Below are 18,962 nucleotides of genomic sequence, written 5' to 3'. Positions count from 1 at the left end.
TTCGCAACGTAGCGATTAAGGCAAAAATGCGCATGCGCATAAGTATTTTAGCACAAAACTTAGTAGATTTACTCACGTCTGAACGAAGAATTTTCATCGTTGAAGTGATCGGAGTGTGATTGACAGGAAGTGGGTGTTTCTTGGCGGAAACTGACCGTTTTCTGGGAGTGTGCGGAAAAACGCAGGCGTGTCAGGATAAAACGCGGGAGTGTCTGGAGAATTGGCTGGCCGAACGTAGGACGTGTTTGTGACGTCAAACCAGGAACGAAACGGGCTGAGCTGATCGCAGTGTAGGAGTAAGTCTAGAGCTACTCAGAAACTGCTAAGAATTTTCTATTCGGAATTCTGCTAATCTTTCGTTCGCTATTCTGCTAAGCTAAGATACACTCCCAGAGGGCGGCGGCCTAGCGTGTGCAATGCTGCTAAAATCTGCTAGCGAGCGAACAACTCGGAATGACCCCCTTATATTTGAAAGATTTGACACTTTTACAAACAAAAACTGCAACTAAAATAAATCAAATGTTACAGTGGATTTTTTACACATATTCAGAACATGCATTGGGGGTTATTCAGGGTTGTTAGCAAACCAAAAAAGTTAGCAATTGGGCAAAACCATGTGCACTGCAGGTGGGGCAGATGTAACATGTGTAGAGAGAGTTAGATTTGGGTGGGTTATATGGTTTCTGTGCAGGGTAAATACTGGCTGCTTTATTTTTACACTGCAATATAGATTTCAGTTTGAACACACCCAGGGTCGTAACTAACAGTGTGCCAGTGGTGCCTGGCACACAGTGCATATGCACTGTGGGCGCAGGACCGCCGGCAACACCCGCCGCAGCTGCATTGTGAGGTCCGTCCAGCCATCCACCAGCTGGCCCTCCCACACACCGTCCCCGCTCAGCTGAGCTGCAGTGCAATTCGCGGCTACCTGTTCTTACATAGGTAGCCGGGCAGTGCTGCAGCTCATCTGCCCTGCCTCCCCCTCCTATCACCCCATTTTCTGTGAGAGAGGATGTCTCTACCAGGCAGCCGCCCCCAGCCCATCCACAGTGCCCTGAGCTGTGGAGAGCTGTGTCAGAGTACAGTAGGAAGGAAAAGATAGCTGGCGGATGGTCAAACACAAGTATAATACACTCTCAGTCTCTCTCAAAAGGGGACTCTGCCTGCCGTAATGCGTAAAAAGGGGGGACCTCTGCCTGCCGTAATGCGTAAAAAGGGGGACCTCTTCCTGCCATAATGCGTAAAAAGGGGGGACCTCTGCCTGCCATAATGCGTAAAAAAAAAAAAATGTAAAAAGGGGGACTGGAGTAATGATATAAGAAACTCTACCTAGTGTAATGTGTCTAAGTGGCACTACTGTGTGGAGTACTTTGAATAACGGAGGCTACTGTGCGATGTAATATGAATTGGTATTAGTTTGTGACCACGTCCCTTCCCCATGAAGCCATACCATACATTTTTGGCACGTGTCTTTAGCGCGCACTGTCCCATTTTTAAATATGGGGAGGGGGGGGACACCATCTCTTTTCTGGCACAGGGCACCAAAATGTCTAGTTACGACATTGAACACACCCCACTCAAATCTAAATCTCTCTGCACTTGTTACATCTGCCCCACCTACAGTGCAGCATGGTGCCCAATTGCTAACTTTTTTAGTTTGCTAATAACTCTGAATAACCCCTTTGGCTGTTATTTTTAGGATATAGAAGGAAAATAAGGAACAAAAAAACTGTATGGCTGCTGATTTAGCGGTATAGATCCCTGTTAGATCCCGAGAGGGGTGTATACTCTCCTGGATTTGGGGAGTCACCCGGACATTCTGTATAACACAAATAAGCGTACAAAACCAGAACATACAATATTTGTGAAGTTAAGGGCTTGGTCACAGACTGCTCTGGGCGGGAGAGAAGTGTGAGCGCCTGCTGTGAGCGTGACCCTATGCGTGTGTGAGCATCTGCCATGAGCATGATCCTGTGTGTGTGTGAGCGCCTACCGTGAGCGTGACCCTATGAGAGTTCTGTGTGTGTGTAAGCGCCATGACCATAAATCCCGTGCAAATGTGAGCGCCTGCCGTGAGTATGACTCTATGCATGTGTGAGCACCTGCCATGAGCGCCCTATGTGTGTGTGAGCGCCTGCCGGGAGCGTGATCCTATGCGTGTGTGAGTACCTGCCGGGAGCGTGACCCTATGCGTGTGTGAGTACCTGCCGGGAGCGTGATCCTATGCGTGTGTGAGTACCTGCCGGGAGCGTGACCCTATGCGTGTGTGAGTACCTGCCGGGAGCGTGACCCTATGCGTGTGTGAGTACCTGCCGGGAGCGTGACCCTATGCGTGTGTGAACACATGCCGAGAGCGTGAACCTATGCGTGTGTGAGCGCCTGCCGAGAGCGTAACTCTACATGAGTGAGTGCCTGCTGTATGGTGTGAGTCGAGTATCCAGACCCGGATTAAGGGCTTTTGAGGGAATGCGTACGCCCGCTAGGATGCACTCACACCCCACGGCATGACGGAACACACCACCTGTGGTGCCTATTTTAACCCGTTACTCCCATTACTTTAAAACCTCAAGAGGCCACTAGTCCTGACCCCTAGATACAGTACTGCACCAACCAATATGAGGCGTTCCCTCTAATACAGATTTCTCCTATAAAGGCAGAAGATTCCTATACTCTCAGATGTGTAGATGACGAATGCGGAACGCTGGCTAGGGCAGAAGATCCAGTATTAAGAGCCAGTGCAGTGCCGGACAGGATACATTGTATGTTGCACACATATAGCTGACATCTCAGTTATATCACTGCAGAATACCACCCAGTCTAAGAGCCATCACGGCAGCTACCAATTAATAGAGAGAAATGAATATAAAATAATCCTCTCGCGCTAGCTGCCTCTTATAAAGCAAAGGCTTTCATTAATAAGCATTACACTGCAAATTAAATATCTACTGAAATCAAACACACAATTCCAACACATTGGAAGGTGTGCCGTGGGAGAGACGAGAAGAACGCATCTCCAAGGACAAGTCTTGTGAAACATTATCCGCACACCCATCCTCTTCCTGCCAGAATAATGATATAAGTGTATGTGAGAAAGTGCTTTATACATGTCCGCAGACCACACAGCAGACCTGCCTCAGCCATGGTCCCTGTCCCAGCAGCATGGAAACATGAGGCACAAAATACTAATAAAACAAGATAAAAACCTGTAATTAAATAATTCTTCCTTTTGTTTTCAGTCCATCTGACATCAATCCGACTGCAGCACAGTAGTTATGTAATTACTTTGAAGCAGTTGTACTAAGCCTTGGAGAGTGATAAAGTGGAGAGAGATAAAGTACCAGCCAATCAGCTCCTAACTGCCATGTTACAGGCTGTGTTTGCAAAATGAAAGTTAGGAGCTGGTTGGTTGGTACTTGGGGGTGGAGACGAAGAAAAAAAGGCAGACAATGTTGGCTGTTACAGCTAGTAAAAACGTAAAAACTTCAAATATGAAGCAAAAAGGTCAAATGCAGGAGTCAGTCTTCTGCTCAAAGTTGAACTAGGTAATTGCCATTACCCCCCATTAAAGTCTAATAGCCACATCATACATATTTATAGGACTTTTCTAATGGGATCTGATACAGGACAAAAAGTTACAGTGCCAAGCATGACATGCCAGTTAACCTGAGATTTTACTAACCCTGTGAATTTAGCACTGTGCAACCTGTACAGCATTTGTGTGTGGACCATTGTCATGTCAATCCTTTTGTACCTGTAAACCATATGGTGGTGACCTACTGACTAGTAGACATTGTAGATCTATCATCCAGGTACCAGTATGTTGTACTGGTGACTTGCCAGCCTATACATATCCGCGACAGCGGATATGTACGGGTGGCACTCGATATACCGGCTGTTGGGATCCTGGTGCTCAGCATACCGGCGCTGGGATCCCGACAACTATTCTCCCTCTTGGGGTGTCCGCAACACCCCTGAAGGGAGAATAAATAGCATGGCACACGTAGTGTGCCACCGTGCCCGCAGTGTGGCGAGTGCAGCGTGCTGGCAAGGGGCTCTTTTATGCTCGCCCCACTTCCGGCATTCCAGCGGTCAGTATGCTGGGCGCCGGGATCCCGACAGCCGGCCAATCGTAGTACACCCATGTGTACAATAGCCACATTCCATCTCCAGACCATGTGTACTGGAGCGTCATAAAGCTGTAGCTGTGGACAGCAGCAATGTTCTCCCGAATCGCTGACATTTCACCTATTTTATTACCTGCGAACAGGTGGTTTAGTGCTCACAGATTGTTGTGGTCACTATTATCCAAAAAGTACATTATAATGGGCAGATTTACTCTACTGTAACATAAGCCACACAGAAATGTACATATTTGCCTGCAATGCAATATAGCTGCACACGTGTGGTTACAATGTTGCAGGATAGTTATGGCGTAGTATTACTGTAGCATTCTATAGCACTGTACATCAGTAGTAGTGTGTAACTATTACTGGATCAGTGCTCATTACTGTACTGCACTAAGGGGGAGAGTTATCAAATGTTCTAAAATACAGAAGAGCGGAGTTGTTGAAAACCATATTCTAGTTATTCTCTAAAACCTACTAGACAGATGTTAGCTAGATTCTGATTGGTTGCTATGAACAACGCCTCCGCTCTTTCTTTTTAGCAGGTTTGAAAAAAACCTCTCTTTAATGGGCATATGTATCAAAGCTTGGAGAGAGATAAAGTACCAGCCAATCAGCTCCTAGCTGCCATGTTACAGGCTGGATTTGAAAATGACAGCTACTGACTGGTAGGTAGTTTATCTTGCTCCACTTTATCACTCTCCAAGGCTTAGTACATCTGCCCCTAATCTTCCAAACCTGACTCATACTAAGGAGTAAATTCAATTCCTTGTGATGGCCATGAGCTGCCTATGGAATGGTCTGACAAAAGCCCTCAGCGAGCAGATAAATTACTGAAGGTGTGCCATAATAGATGGTAACGCCAGTAGCTAAACACAACAGTGATCAGAGAGGGGGGCGTAGTGTGCGGGTACAGATTACCTGCGCCTCCGGGGGGGGGGGCTCAGGAATGCATGGGGAGACGTAACTATGCCCCCCTGCGAGCACCGTAGTGGTGTATAATGGAACCACTACACCCCTGGCTGGGGCCACACCACTTTGCAGTGGTTTTTGCCCCATGAGGACACGGTGCAGTGCTATAATATAGTAATAGGCTGTACAGATCTCAGAGAGCCATTCTCCTTGTATGACCCATTGTGATGCACACTCTGTAGCAGTACTTCTACTGCATACATCACATACAGTATACATACTCGCTCCTCTCTCCTGTAACTCACATCAGCCTCTGGAGAGTCCTCTGCTGATACACTTCATTGGAACAGTAAATGACATATGGCTGGAAGTGGTTGAGCGCGTGATTCTCCACGATGTCGCTGATGTCGTTGATGAAAGGATTATCCTTGTGCCGTTTCTCCAAGTCATCAAAAAATCTGTACGAAAGAAAACATGAAATAAAGGTCAAACTTCCAACTGTTCCCAGCTGCAAGTGTCAGAGGATAAAGCCGAGAGGATAACGTGGCTGGGGTAACGCGGGAGCTCAGACGTGCTCTTGGTTTCTTTGATGTCAGAAAAATCAATTTTACTCAGAAATAATGAATTTATTACTTCTCTATCTACTCTGGCTCCCCGCAGCTCCTATAATTATTTCTGGGGAGGGTGAAGGAGATTGGGTCTGGGGGACATGTGCAGTTCTCAGGTTTCACATCTGATTTTTTTATTTATTACATGGTACTTTGCATACTTCATAATGAGCAAGAATCGGGGCGTAGCTTGTACCCCATTTGCCCTGCAGAGCAGACGGAATATGGCACCACCTTGTACTGGGGCTGAGTCAGCATGTGCTGTAGTCTCTAACAGGCTGGCCCGGGAGATTCTATAGTGTATAGAGAATGGGATCCTGGAGGAACTATGGTATATATTACTACTAACCAGCAGGTAGGGTGCACCTAGGACGGGGCAAACAGGAAGCTAGTATGGGTGCCAGCAAATAACAAAAATACATCTAAACTAACAGAGATCATAATGACGGAGGTGTCAGTATTTGGCTTTATACTGCACACAGGGCGGTAACTAGGGGTTGGCCAGGATGGCACTTGCCAGGGGTGCTGGTCAAGGCTGGGGCACCACCTGTCTCAGCTTCCAATACCTAGGGGTCCTGTCTGCTAAACAGATGACCCCATACTAAACCTTTTTTTATTATTCTTTACAATGAGCTTCATTTACCCTGTTCAGTAGTGTCCAGATTCTTGACAGGGCAGGTTCAGGGTATGCCCTACCTTCCTGCCACTGTTACTGCCCAGTCTCATCCTCCTCAGTCTCCCACCTCCCATTAATGTATTTATCCCGTCTTCTACATTTTAAGTCGTTGCAGGCAGTGTCCAATATGCCCTATATATTACACATGATGAAGTTATAAGCAAAAAATAATTATAATGGTGGGTGGCGTCAAGTGACTGCGCATTACAAGTTAGTGATGTTTCTGGAGCACATACATTACATTTAGAAGAGGTTGGTGTAGCGGTTAGCATTACTCCCTCACAGCACTGAGATTTTGGATTGAATTCCTGATCAAGGCACAGTATGCATAAAGTTTGTATGTTCTCCCTGTGTGTGCATGAGTTATTTCCCACCTGGTGATAACGTCATGTCATGGAAACAGCGTGTGTGTATATATCTACATATCAATTTCAAATGCCGTAAATAAACACACTTTAGTGCAGTTTTCCATATCTTACACTGCAGTGTGTGTGTGTGTGTGTGTGTGTGTGTGTGTGTCTGTGTCTGTGTCTGTGTGTGTGTCTGTGTGGTTTTTTTTTTTTAATGGAAGCAATAATTACACGTCAGGAAATGGTTACAGCGAGTTTAAAAACAACAAAAACAAAAAAGTTTATTTTCCAAACAGCAGCCGTGGGGAATGGATATTAAACCAGCAGCCGCTTCCAGCTGTCAACCCTAGCTGAGAATGTGGCAATGTGTAAAATGAAACAGATACGGTCAGTGATTAGAACAAGATGGACTTCAGCAGGAAGTGGCCTGGAGCAGACGCGTAGCTTGCGCCTCTTAAGAGAAAGCTTCACAACATATTGGACGTTCACAAACGTAAAAATCCAACTGACAGGTGATGAAATACTCTCATACCTCCATTTACCCTGTGACCATGTAATTTAAAACAGATATACAATAGGCAAACTGAGGTTTCTTCTGCTGTTATGGAAGTACAAGTACTAGCATGCCCTGCCAACCAAAGTCCACAGGTTACTGACCCCTAATGTACACTGACACCCTACATAAAACACCAAGTAATGTTATATGTCAGGCAGCACCGATGGTGTAATGGTTAGCATTACTGCCTCACAGCACTGAGGTCATGGGTTCCATTCCCATCATGGCCCTAACTGTGTGGAGTTTGTATGTTCTCCACAGGTTTCCGGGGGTTTCCTCCAGAGACTCCGGTTTCCTCCCACAATTCAAAAATATACTGGTAGGTTATTTCGCTTCCAAGAAAAAGAACCCTAGTGTGTGTAAGTACATGTGGTAGGGAATATAGATTGTAAGCTCCACTGGGGCAGGGACTGATGTGATGGCCAAATTGTCTCTGCAAAGCGCTGCAGAATGTGTGTGCGTTATAATAAGAATTTACTTACCGATAATTCTATTTCTCGGAGTCCGTAGTGGATGCTGGGGTTCCTGAAAGGACCATGGGGAGGATAGCGGCTCCGCAGGAGACAGGGCACAAAAGTAAAGCTTTTCCGATCAGGTGGTGTGCACTGGCTCCTCCCCCTATGACCCTCCTCCAGACTCCAGTTAGGTACTGTGCCCGGACGAGCGTACACAATAAGGGAGGAATTTTGAATCCCGGGTAAGACTCATACCAGCCACACCAATCACACCGTACAACTTGTGATCTAAACCCAGTTAACAGTATGATAACAAAAGGAGCCTCTGAAAGACGGCTTCCTACAACAATAACCCGATTTTTGTAACAATAACTATGTACAAGTATTGCAGAATAATCCGCACTTGGGATGGGCGCCCAGCATCCACTACGGACTCCGAGAAATAGAATTATCGGTAAGTAAATTCTTATTTTCTCTATCGTCCTAGTGGATGCTGGGGTTCCTGAAAGGACCATGGGGATTATACCAAAGCTCCCAAACGGGCGGGAGAGTGCGGATGACTCTGCAGCACCGAATGAGAGAACTCCAGGTCCTCTTTTTGCCAGGGTATCAAATTTGTAGAATTTTACAAACGTGTTCTCCCCCGACCACGTAGCTGCTCGGCAGAGTTGTAATGCCGAGACCCCTCGGGCAGCCGCCCAAGATGAGCCCACCTTCCTTGTGGAATGGGCATTTACATATTTTTTTGCTGTGGCAAGCCTGCCACAGAATGTGCAAGCTGAATTGTACTACAAATCCAACGAGCAATAGTCTGCTTAGAAGCAGGAGCACCCAGCTTGTTGGGTGCATACAGGATAAACAGCAAGTCAGATTTCCTGACTCCAGCCGACCTGGAAACTATATTTTCAGGGCCCTGACAACATCCAGCAACTTGGAGTCCTCCAAGTCCCTAGTAGCCGCAGGTACCACAATAAGCTGGTTCAGGTGAAACGCTGACACCACCTTAGGGAGAAACTGGGGACGAGTCCACAGCTTTGCTCTGTCCGAATGGACAATCAGATATGGCTTTGTGAGATAAAGCCGCCAATTCTGACACTCGCCTGGCCGAGGCCAGGACCAACAGCATGGTCGCTTTCCATGTGAGATATATCAAATCCACAGATTTGAGTTGTTTAAACCAATGTGATTTTAGGAATCCCAAACTACGTTGAGATCGCCCAGTGCCACTGGAGACATCAAAAGGGGGTTGTATATGCAGTACTCCCTTAACAACTTCTGGACTTCAGGAACTGAAGCCAATTTCTTTCTGGAAGAAAATCGACCGGTCGAAATTTGAACCTTAATGGACCCCAATTTGAGACCCATATACACTCCTGTTTGCAGGAAATGTAGGAATTAACCTAGTTGAAATTCTTCCGTGGAGCCTTCCTGGCCTCACACCATGGAACACATTTTCACCTAAGCAGTGATAATGTTGTGCGGTCACCTCCTTCCTGGCTCTGACCAGGGTAGGGATGACCTCTTCCGGAATGCCTTTTTCCCTTAGGATCCGGCGTTCAGCCGTCAACGCGGCTGCGGTAAGTCATGGAACAGACATGATTCTTGCTGAATCAAGATCCTTTCTAGTATCTCTTGAAGTTCCGGGTACCAAGTTCTTCTTGGCCAAACCGGAGCCACGAGTATAGTTCTTACTCCTCTCCTTCCTATCATTCTCCATACACTGGGTATGAAAGGCAGAGGAGGGAACACATACACCGACTGGTACACCCACGGTGTTACCAGAGCGTCCCAGCTATTGCCTGAGGGTCTCTAGACCTGGCGCTTCATGTGGGACGCCATCATAACCACCTTTGGTCTTTCCCAACGGTTTACAAACATGTGGAAACTTCCAGATGAAGTTCCCACTTTTCCGGGTGGAATTCATTCATGCTGAGGAAATCTTCCTAGTTGTCCACTCCCGGAATGAACACTGCTGACAGTGTTATCACATGATTTTTCGCCCAGCGAAGAATCCTTGCTGTCATTGCCCTCCTGCTTCTTGTGCCGCCCCGTCTGTTTACGTGGGCGACTGCCATGATGATGTCCTACTGGATCAGCACCGGTTGACTTTGAAGCAGAGGTCTTCCTAGGCTCAGAGCATCGTAAATTGCCCTTAGCTCCAGTATATTCATGTGGAGAGAAATCTCCAGACTTGACCACACTTCCTTGGAAATTTCTTCCCTGTGTGACTGTTCCCCAGCCTCTCAGACTGGCATCCGTGGTCACCAGAACACAGTCCTGAATGCTGAATGTGCTGCCCTCTAGAAGATGAGCACTCTGCAGCCCCCACAGAAGAGACACCCTTGTCCTTGGAGACAGGGTTATCCGCTGATGCATCTGAAGATGCGATCCGGACCATTCGTCCCGCAAATCCCCCTGAAAAGTTTTTGCGTGAGATCTGCCGAATGGAATCGCTTCGTAAGAAGCCACCATTTTTCCCAGGACTCCTGTGCATTGATGCACTGATACTTGGCCTGGTTTTAGGAGGTTTCTGACTAGGTCAGATAACTCCCTGGCTTTCCCCTCCAGGAGAAATACCTCTTTCTGGACTATGCCCAGAATCATTCCTAGGAACAGCAGACGTATCATCGGAAAACAGCTGCGATTTTTGGAATATTTAGAATCCACTCGTGCTGTCGTAGAACTACTTTAGATAGTTCTTTTCCGACCTCCAACTGTTCTCTGGAAACTTGCCCCTTTCAGGATATCGTCCAAGTAAGGGATAATTAAGATGCCTTTCTTCTTTTAAGAATCATCTTTTCGGCCATTACCTTGGTAAAGGCCCGGGGTGCCGTGGATAATTCAATGGCAGCGTCTGAAACTGATATTGACAGTTCTGTATCACGAACCAGAGGTACCCTTGTTGAGAAGGGCAAATTTGGACATGGAGGTAATCCTTGATGTCCAGGGACACCATATAGTCCCCTTTTTTCCGGTTCTCTATCACTGCTCTGAGTGACTCCATCTTGATTTGAACCTTTTTATGTAAGTGTTCAAAGATTTCAGATTTAGACTATGTCTCACCAAGCCGTCTGGCTTCAGTACCACAATATAGTGTGGAAGACTAATACCCTTTTCCTTGTTGTAGGAGGGGTACTTTGATTATCACCTGCTGGAAATACAGCTTGTGAATTTTTTCCCAATACTGCCTCCCTGTCGGAGGGAGCCGTTGGTAAAGCAGGCTTCAGGAACCTGCGAGGAAAAAATGTCTCGACTCTCCAATCTGTACCCCTGGGATAATACTTGTACGATCTAGGGGTCAACTTGCGAGTGATCCCACTGCGCGCTGAGACTCTTGAGACTACCCCCCCACCTCACCTGAGTCCGCTTGCACGGCCCCAGCGTCACGCTGAGGACTTGGCAGACGCGGTGGAGGGCTTCTTTTCCTGGGAAGGGGCTGCCTGCTGCAGTCTACTTCCCTTTCCTCTATGTCTGGGCAGATATGACTGGCCTTTTGCCCGCTTGCCCACATGGGAAACGGAAGGATTGAGGCTGAAAAGACAGTGTCTTTTTCTGCTGAGATGTAACTTGGGGTAAAAAGGTTGGATTTCCCAGCTGTAGCCGTGGCCCCCAGGTCCGATGGACCGACCCCAAATAACTCCTTCCCTTTATACGGCAATACTTCCATGTGCCGTATGGGATCTGTATCACCTGACCACTGTCGTGTCCATGACATCTTCTGGGAGATATGGACAACGCACTTATCTTGATGCCAGAGTGCAAATATCCCTCTGTGCATCTCGCATACATATATATAGAATGCATCCTATTAAATGCTCCAAATCAATAAAATATTTTTAGTCAGGGAATTCGACCAAGCCAACCCAGCACTGCATCTCCAGGCTGATGGCGATCGCTGGTCGCAGTATAACCACCGTATGTGTGTATATACTTTTTAGGATATTTTTCCAGCTGCCTATCAGCTGGCTCCTTGAGGGCGGCCGTATCTGGAGACGGTAACGCCACTTGATAAGCGTGTGAGCGCTTTATCCACCCTAAGGGGTGTTTCCCAACGCGCCCTAACTTCTGGCGGGAAAGGGTATAACGCCAATATTTGCTATCGGGGTAAACCCACGCATCATCACACACTTCATTTTATTTTATCTGATTCAGGAAAAACTACAGGTAGTTTTTTCACTCCCACATAATACCCTTTTTTGTGGTACTTGTAGTATCAGAAATATGTAACACCTCCTTCATTGCCCTTAACGTGTGGCCCTAATGAGGAATACGTTTGTTTATTCACCGTCGACACTGGATTCAGTGTCCGTGTCTGTGTCTGTGTCGACCGACTGAGGTAAATGGGCGTTTTTTTAAAAACCCCTGACGGTGTTTCTGAGACGCCTGGACCGGTACTAATTGTTTGTCGGCCGTCTCATGTCGTCAACCGACCTTGCAGCGTGTTGACATTTTCACGTAATTCCCTAAATAAGCCATCCATTCCGGTGTCGACTCCCTAGAGAGTGACATCACCATTACAGGCAATTTCTCCGCCTCCTCCAACATCGTCCTCATACATGTCGACACACACGTACCGACACACAGCACACACACCTGGAATGCTCTGACAGAGGACAGGACCCCACTAGCCCTTTGGAGAGACAGAGGGAGAGTTTGCCAGCACACACCAAAAAACGCTATAATTACATAGGGACAACCTTATATAAGTGTTTCTCCCTAATAGCATCTTTATATATATATTTATATCGCCAATTAGTGCCCCCCTCTCTGTTTAAACCCTGTTTCTGTAGTGCAGTGCAGGGGAGAGCCTGGGAGCCTTCTCTCCAGCCTTTCTGTGAGAGAAAAAATGGCGCTGTGTGCTGAGGAGATAGGCCCCGCCCCTTTTCCGGCGGGCTCGTCTCCCGCTCTTTAGTGAAGTTTGGCAGGGGTTAAATATCTCCATATAGCCTCTGGGGGCTATATGTGAGGTATTTTTAGCCAGTATATAGGTTTACATTTGCCTCCCAGGGCGCCCCCCCCCAGCGCCCTGCACCCTCAGTGACAGCGTGTGAAGTGTGCTGAGAGGAAAATGGCGCACAGCTGCAGTGCTGTGCGCTACCTTTAGAAGACTGTCAGAGTCTTCAGCCGCCGATTCTGGACCTCTTCTAACTTCAGCATCTGCAAGGGGGCCGGCGGCGCGGCTCCGGTGACCATCCAGGCTGTACCTGTGATCGTCCCTCTGGAGCTGATGTCCAGTAGCCAAGAAGCCAATCCATCCTGCACGCAGGTGAGTTCACTTCTTCTCCCCTCAGTCCCTCGTTGCAGTGATCCTGTTGCCAGCAGGACTCACTGTAAAATAAAAAACCTAAGCTAAACTTTCTCTAAGCAGCTCTTTAGGAGAGCCACCTAGAATTGCACCCTTCTCGGCCGGGCACAAAAATCTAACTGGAGTCTGGAGGAGGGTCATAGGGGGAGGAGCCAGTGCACACCACCTGATCGGAAAAGCTTTACTTTTGTGCCCTGTCTCCTGCGGAGCCGCTATCCTCCCCATGGTCCTTTCAGGAACCCCAGCATCCACTAGGACGATAGAGAAATAAAGATACAAATAGTGTTACTTTTTCAGCAACAAACATAAGAGACAAGCATCATAGTTTAAACAAAAAATTATATCTATCTATCTTTTGACACAAATTAAATGTCAAAGACAAATTATTAAGTCTCCATTAATATATGAAGCACTTCCCTCTCCAGCTGCAGTTTGAAGGGCTTCCAGCTATCAGCCTAATGCTTTCGTTGTGTGATGAGTCTTCCCTGTGTCAGTGACCTCGGTCCAGAGCTGCAGCCATCCTCGGCTGGCCCGCATCTGGGGATGAAACGGCTTCCTCTCTGGAACGCATTATAACTGACTAAGATGTTTCTCATAGAAGATTCTTTCATTTCATGCATGTGGGAAAAATATCCAGCTTATACCGGAATGTCTGTCATAGCCAGAGATCGGAATTACTCAGAGATTAAGAACTGTCTTTTATTGTCGGCAGTGAGTGACTTTAAAGTCTCAAGTGGACACAGTATAATTCTTCCCCACCACTGTCTCTCCTGAGGGGACTAGCTAAACCCAAAGCGTAGACTTTTCATATATAAAACATACTAACATCATCCACATCCCAGTCACAGGGACCTCTCTATAACCTACACCCCGAGTTTGGGATCTCACAAATCTTCAAAAAGGTGCACAAAACACGTGTCCTATAGGACTCTTGGACAAACTGGTGAGCAGAATGGTCTCTGCCAGGTCTGATCATACAGCACCATTACAGTCAAGGTTTTAAGGATATCCATGCTTGAGCACAGACAGTTAAAGCAAACTGACTGAGGTATTAATTAAGTCACCTTGCTTAAGCATGGATAGTCTTAAAACCTGGACTGTGATGGCGGAGCTTGGGAAACTCTGTTTTAGGTTCTTAAACAGTGTGGTGGTGGCAGTTGGGAACCAAGAACAGTCAATGCAGGACAGGATTAATGCAACCTCTGGCTCTTCCACTGGGAAAGTCCCAGCAATCTGTAGTCCTTTTAGAGACTAGCATCCCACAACAGCAAATAGGCCATAGGTCACAGTCTACTATTGCAGGAGAAAAAGTCAACAAAGCACGTTATTAGGAAGCTACGTACTTACTCACACAGGTGTTGTGGCCGCACCCACTACTTTGACAAAACAAAAACACTTTTTGTGACTAATCACGGTCATCTAAACAATTTGAAATTTGGATGACATCACGTGGAGGCGGAGCTTGTATTTTGTTACCCACAAAATAGAAAGAATTGACAATTGCGTAATATTTTACAGTACATCGCCCATGGGCAAACCATAGTCACTAAAAAGCTTTCTAAGCCTGATCACCTTTTGCTGACTTCCAGTATATCCGCAATGTTGGAGAACAGATGGTGATGTTCTGTGCCGTTAATAGTTTGCTTCAGTTCCTCAGACTTCTTGAAGAAACGGACGAGGATGTCGAGACTGTGCTGATAAGAATATTCTGAGGTGATAATTTCAAATATCGCCTGCAAGATAAGAGGAAGCGTTGTAAATGCACAGAATAATATGAGCAAACATAGGCCTTGCCTGAAATGTACTGTAGTACTGGACAAGGAAATAGAATGGTTACATTATATTTACGTGTACCATTCATATTTATCTGTACCAGTCTCCGGCACACAGCTGGGGAAGCCACTTAATGTGCTCGATAACATTTACACAATGATAAGAAGTTCTACCAGTAATATCAGAGTGAACACTGTCCATGATTTCAGGAAAAGCAACAGTGCTCATATTATGAAGTCAAAAATACTATTCTGTGAGAACGAGTACTAGATTCATTACATTCTTACATTCATCAGTACTCTGCATAGATTTTACTCACCAAACTATTTTAGTTCAACTTTAATGGAGCAAATAAATGGTTTCCCAAATGACATGGTCACAATATATTCACCTACCGTATGACCATTCCCTCTATGTTATTCAAGTCAATGAGACACCCTGTTTGTTACGCCAAGAATATAGTGTAGTAGTATTTTAAAAGTGTGCGCGCATTGGTTTTTGTTGGAAGTAATCTATAACATTATTGTCAGAGCACAAAGTAAAAGGTTCTACCTCTTGTCTCTTGCGTTCTTCAGGTGAGATGCTGTCTAGAATGCCAAGTTCCTGTACCTGTAAGTAACATGGATAACATAATTAGGAACAATTTAATAGCTTGACAACAAAAAAGTACCTGTGATGCACGCAGTGCAGACAGACTGTTATAGACCAAATAAATCTGCAGAAGAGAAAACCACTAGAAACTAGCCAAATCACAGAAGGCATCTCACCAGCTGCTATAGACATTTGACCAGGGGGGAGGATTTATCAATGGGCAAATATTCTTATTGACATTTTTGAGGGCAATCACAGACTACTGGCAGAATAATTTCTTGCTGAAAGCAGTTGTCTTCACCTGCTTGGGGAAGCTTACTTAAGTATTCATGGTGGTTCTCGTACCACTGCAATATCTGTACTGTTATCGCATTCTTTTGATGTTGAGAATTGATTGAGATCATTAAAAGAATTGCTGTATTCTGCAAATAAGGGGGATTATTTATCAAACTAATTCTGTCCTTAAAATGGAATAAAGGAGCAGATGTACTAAGCCTGGAGAAGTAATGAAGCAGCGATAAATAAGTGATAAGTGGAAGGTGATAACGCACCAGCCAATCAGCTCCTATTATTTTTCAAACCCATAATGATTGGCTAGTACATTATCAACTTCCACTTATCACTTCTCCAGGCTTAATACATCTGCCCCATGGTAACACCCCTATTTAAGAAGTCTACACAGCAAGGGTTAGCTCCTGCTTTCTGAAGTACAGCATTCGCAGCAGTCCGTGTGATGTCCTGGTGTCTGGCTCTTGATAAGTTGCCCGGAAATGCATTACAAATCTCTGCAATATACAGCGAAGAGGCCAGGGCATATTTATTAATGTACATTTGTGTAATTTCTCAGAAAATACCTTTTTTTTTTTCCATCTCCAGAATTTTACAAGGAGACACACAACCGATATCTATGGGGGCTACTATGCTGTTGGATTTACCAAGCACCGGAATAAGCGCTTCACCGGGACAGGCTCTTATCTGGGTCCGTCTCCCAGTAAGAGCACAATGCTAAATTTGCATGAAAATGAACATTTTTATGTTGCAAATTTAGGTGACAAAGGGCCTAATTCAGAAAGGATATGCAGAAGCAGAAATTAAATATGCCTCCTGCCGGCGCAGCTTGGCTGCGCCTGCAGGAGGCCAGTCGCCATGTTTCCGATCGAGCAGCCGCCGCGTAGGGATCACGCCCCCCATCGCTCCACCCCTCGTTTGCCGGCCCCAGCAGGGCTCATTCTCCGCTCTGGAAACGGAGCATTGCTGCTGCCCCCCCTCCCCCTTCCCCCCCCCCCGCTTCTGCCAAATTGACAGGCAGAGACAATCTTTCTGCGTCCGCATCTTTTTCTCATTTTTTGCAGTTGGATCACACACTGCGATCCAACCTGAATTAGGCCCCACATGCGGATTGTGATAACTAGAACTCTAAATCACTCAAATCAGGAAAGCGCATTAAGTGTTCACTATACGGCTCAAAATAATTTTAATAATTCAAATCTCTCACACACACACACACACACACACACACACACACACACACACACACACAGGAAAACCAGAAGGCACAGTTCCATTGGTAACAAAGTAAATAGGATTTTAAATTACCTACCGGTAAATCCTTTTCTCGTAGTCCGTAGAGGATACTGGGATCCATTTAGTACCACTGGGTATAGACGGGTCCACTAGGAGCCTTGGGCACTTTAAGAAATCAAAAGTGTGCGCTGGCTCCTCCCTCTAGGCCTCTCCTACCAGACTCAGTCTAGAAACTGTGCCCGAGGAGACGGACATACTTTGAGAGAAGGATTTAAAAGGACAGTGGTGAGATTCGAACCAGCACACACAAAGCAAGAGGAAAGCTAAGTAACAGTGCAGTAAAACACGAAGCACTGGGCGGGCACCCAGTATCCTCTACGGACTACGAGAAAAGGATTTACCAGTAGGTAATTAAAATCCTATTTTCTCTTACGTCCTAGAGGATACTGGGGTCCATTCAGTACCATGGGGATGTACCAAAGCTCCCAAACCGGGTGGGAGAGTCCTCAGAGGCCAAAGCATCGAACATGTAGAACTTGGCAAACGTGTTTGAACCTGACCAAGTAGCTGCTCGGCAGAGCTGTAAAGCCGAGACACCCCGGGCAGCCACCCAGGAAGAACCCACCGACCCAGTAGAGTGGGCCTGTACAGATCTTGGAACCGGCAAACCTGCCTTAGAATAAGCATGCTGGATAGTAAGCCTGATCTAGCGAGCAATAGACTGCTTTGAAGCAGGACATCCAATTTTATTGGGATCATAGAAAACAAACAGCGAGTCTGATTTTCTGTGACGAGCTGTCCGTTTCACATAGATCTTCAAATCCCTCACAACATCCAAGGACTTTGAAGTAGCAGAGGCGTCGGTAACCACCGTAACCACAATAGGTTGGTTGATATGAAAAGCAGACACCACCTTAGGAAGAAATTGCTGACGAGTTCTGAGTTCAGCTCTATCTGCATGAAAAATTAAATAGGGGCTTTTGTGAGACAACGCCCTCAGCTCCGACACACGTCTTGCTGAAGCCAAGGCCAACAGTGTGACGGTCTTCCACGTAAGAAACTTTACGTCAACCTCCAGTAAAGGCTCAAACCATTCCGATTGCAGGAACTGCAACACCACGTTGAGATCCCAAGGTGCCGTAGGAGGCACAAAGGGCGGTTGGATGTGCAGAACCGCCTTCAAAAATGTTTGAACCTCAGGGAGAGAAGCCAATTGTTTCTGGAAGAAAATGGATAAGGTTAAAATCTGGACTTTTATGGAGCCCAAATGTAGGCCCACATCCACACCTGAGTGCAGAAAAAGTCCCAGTTGAAATTCCACCGTAGGAAATTTCCTGTTCTCACACCACGAAACGTATTTTTTCCAAATACAGTGTTAATGGAAAGACGTTACCCCCTTTCTGGCTTGAATCAAGGTTGGAATAACCCCGTCCGGGATTCCTTTACGGGCTAGAATTTGATGCTCAACTTCCATGTCGTCAAACGTAGCCGTGGTAAGTCTTGATAGACGAACGGCCCCTGTTGTAGAACATCCTCGCGAAGAGGCAGAGGCCACGGATCCTCTAAGAGCATCTCGAGTAGATCCGCGTACCAGGCCTTTCTTGGCCAGTCCGGAGCAATGAGAATTGCTTGAATCCATTCCCTTTTTATTCTTTTGAGTATTCTTGGGATCAATGGAAGTTGTGGAAACACGTACACCATCAGGTAGACCCATGGAGTCACCAGAGCGTCCACCGCCACTGCCTGTGGGTCTCTCGACCTGGAACAATACCGCTTGAGCTTCTTGTTGAGACGAGAGGCCATCATGTCGATATGTGGAATTCCACACAGACGTGTCAAGCACCTGAAGCTCCACTCCCCCTTGGTGGAGGTCGTGTATGCTAAGGAAGTCTGCTTCCCAGTAGTCTACTCCCGGAATGAAGATTGCAGACAACGCCACAGCGCGTCTTTCTGCCCAGAGGAGAATCCTTGTTACCTCTGACATTGCTGCTTTGCTCTTCGTTCCACCCTGTCGGTTTATGTACGTTACTGCCGTCACATTGTCCGACTGAACCTGAATGGCGTGAAGATGTGATGCATGTAGAAGGG

The 18,962-nt window shown here is 46.4% G+C and overlaps 1 protein-coding gene across 4 annotated transcripts in view; it reads right to left on the bottom strand.

Moving 5' to 3' along the window:
• The window catches only part of ARHGEF16 (Rho guanine nucleotide exchange factor 16), a 207,985-nt gene that overhangs the window by 86,198 nt on the left and 102,825 nt on the right, over nucleotides 1–18,962 (bottom strand). For all 4 annotated transcript variants that reach the window (XM_063943347.1, XM_063943350.1, XM_063943349.1 and 1 more), the window contains 3 exons: nucleotides 15,312–15,368; nucleotides 14,559–14,719; nucleotides 5,342–5,494 (listed from right to left, as the gene is read on the bottom strand). In XM_063943347.1, the coding sequence (XP_063799417.1) occupies nucleotides 5,342–5,494; nucleotides 14,559–14,719; nucleotides 15,312–15,368 (371 nt within the window). The remainder of the gene's footprint in view (nucleotides 1–5,341; nucleotides 5,495–14,558; nucleotides 14,720–15,311; nucleotides 15,369–18,962) is intronic.

Source organism: Pseudophryne corroboree, chromosome 10 (assembly GCF_028390025.1).
Source record: "Pseudophryne corroboree isolate aPseCor3 chromosome 10, aPseCor3.hap2, whole genome shotgun sequence".
Classification (NCBI taxonomy): Eukaryota; Metazoa; Chordata; class Amphibia; order Anura; family Myobatrachidae; genus Pseudophryne; species Pseudophryne corroboree.
This window is presented reverse-complemented; position numbering and strand designations above follow the sequence as displayed.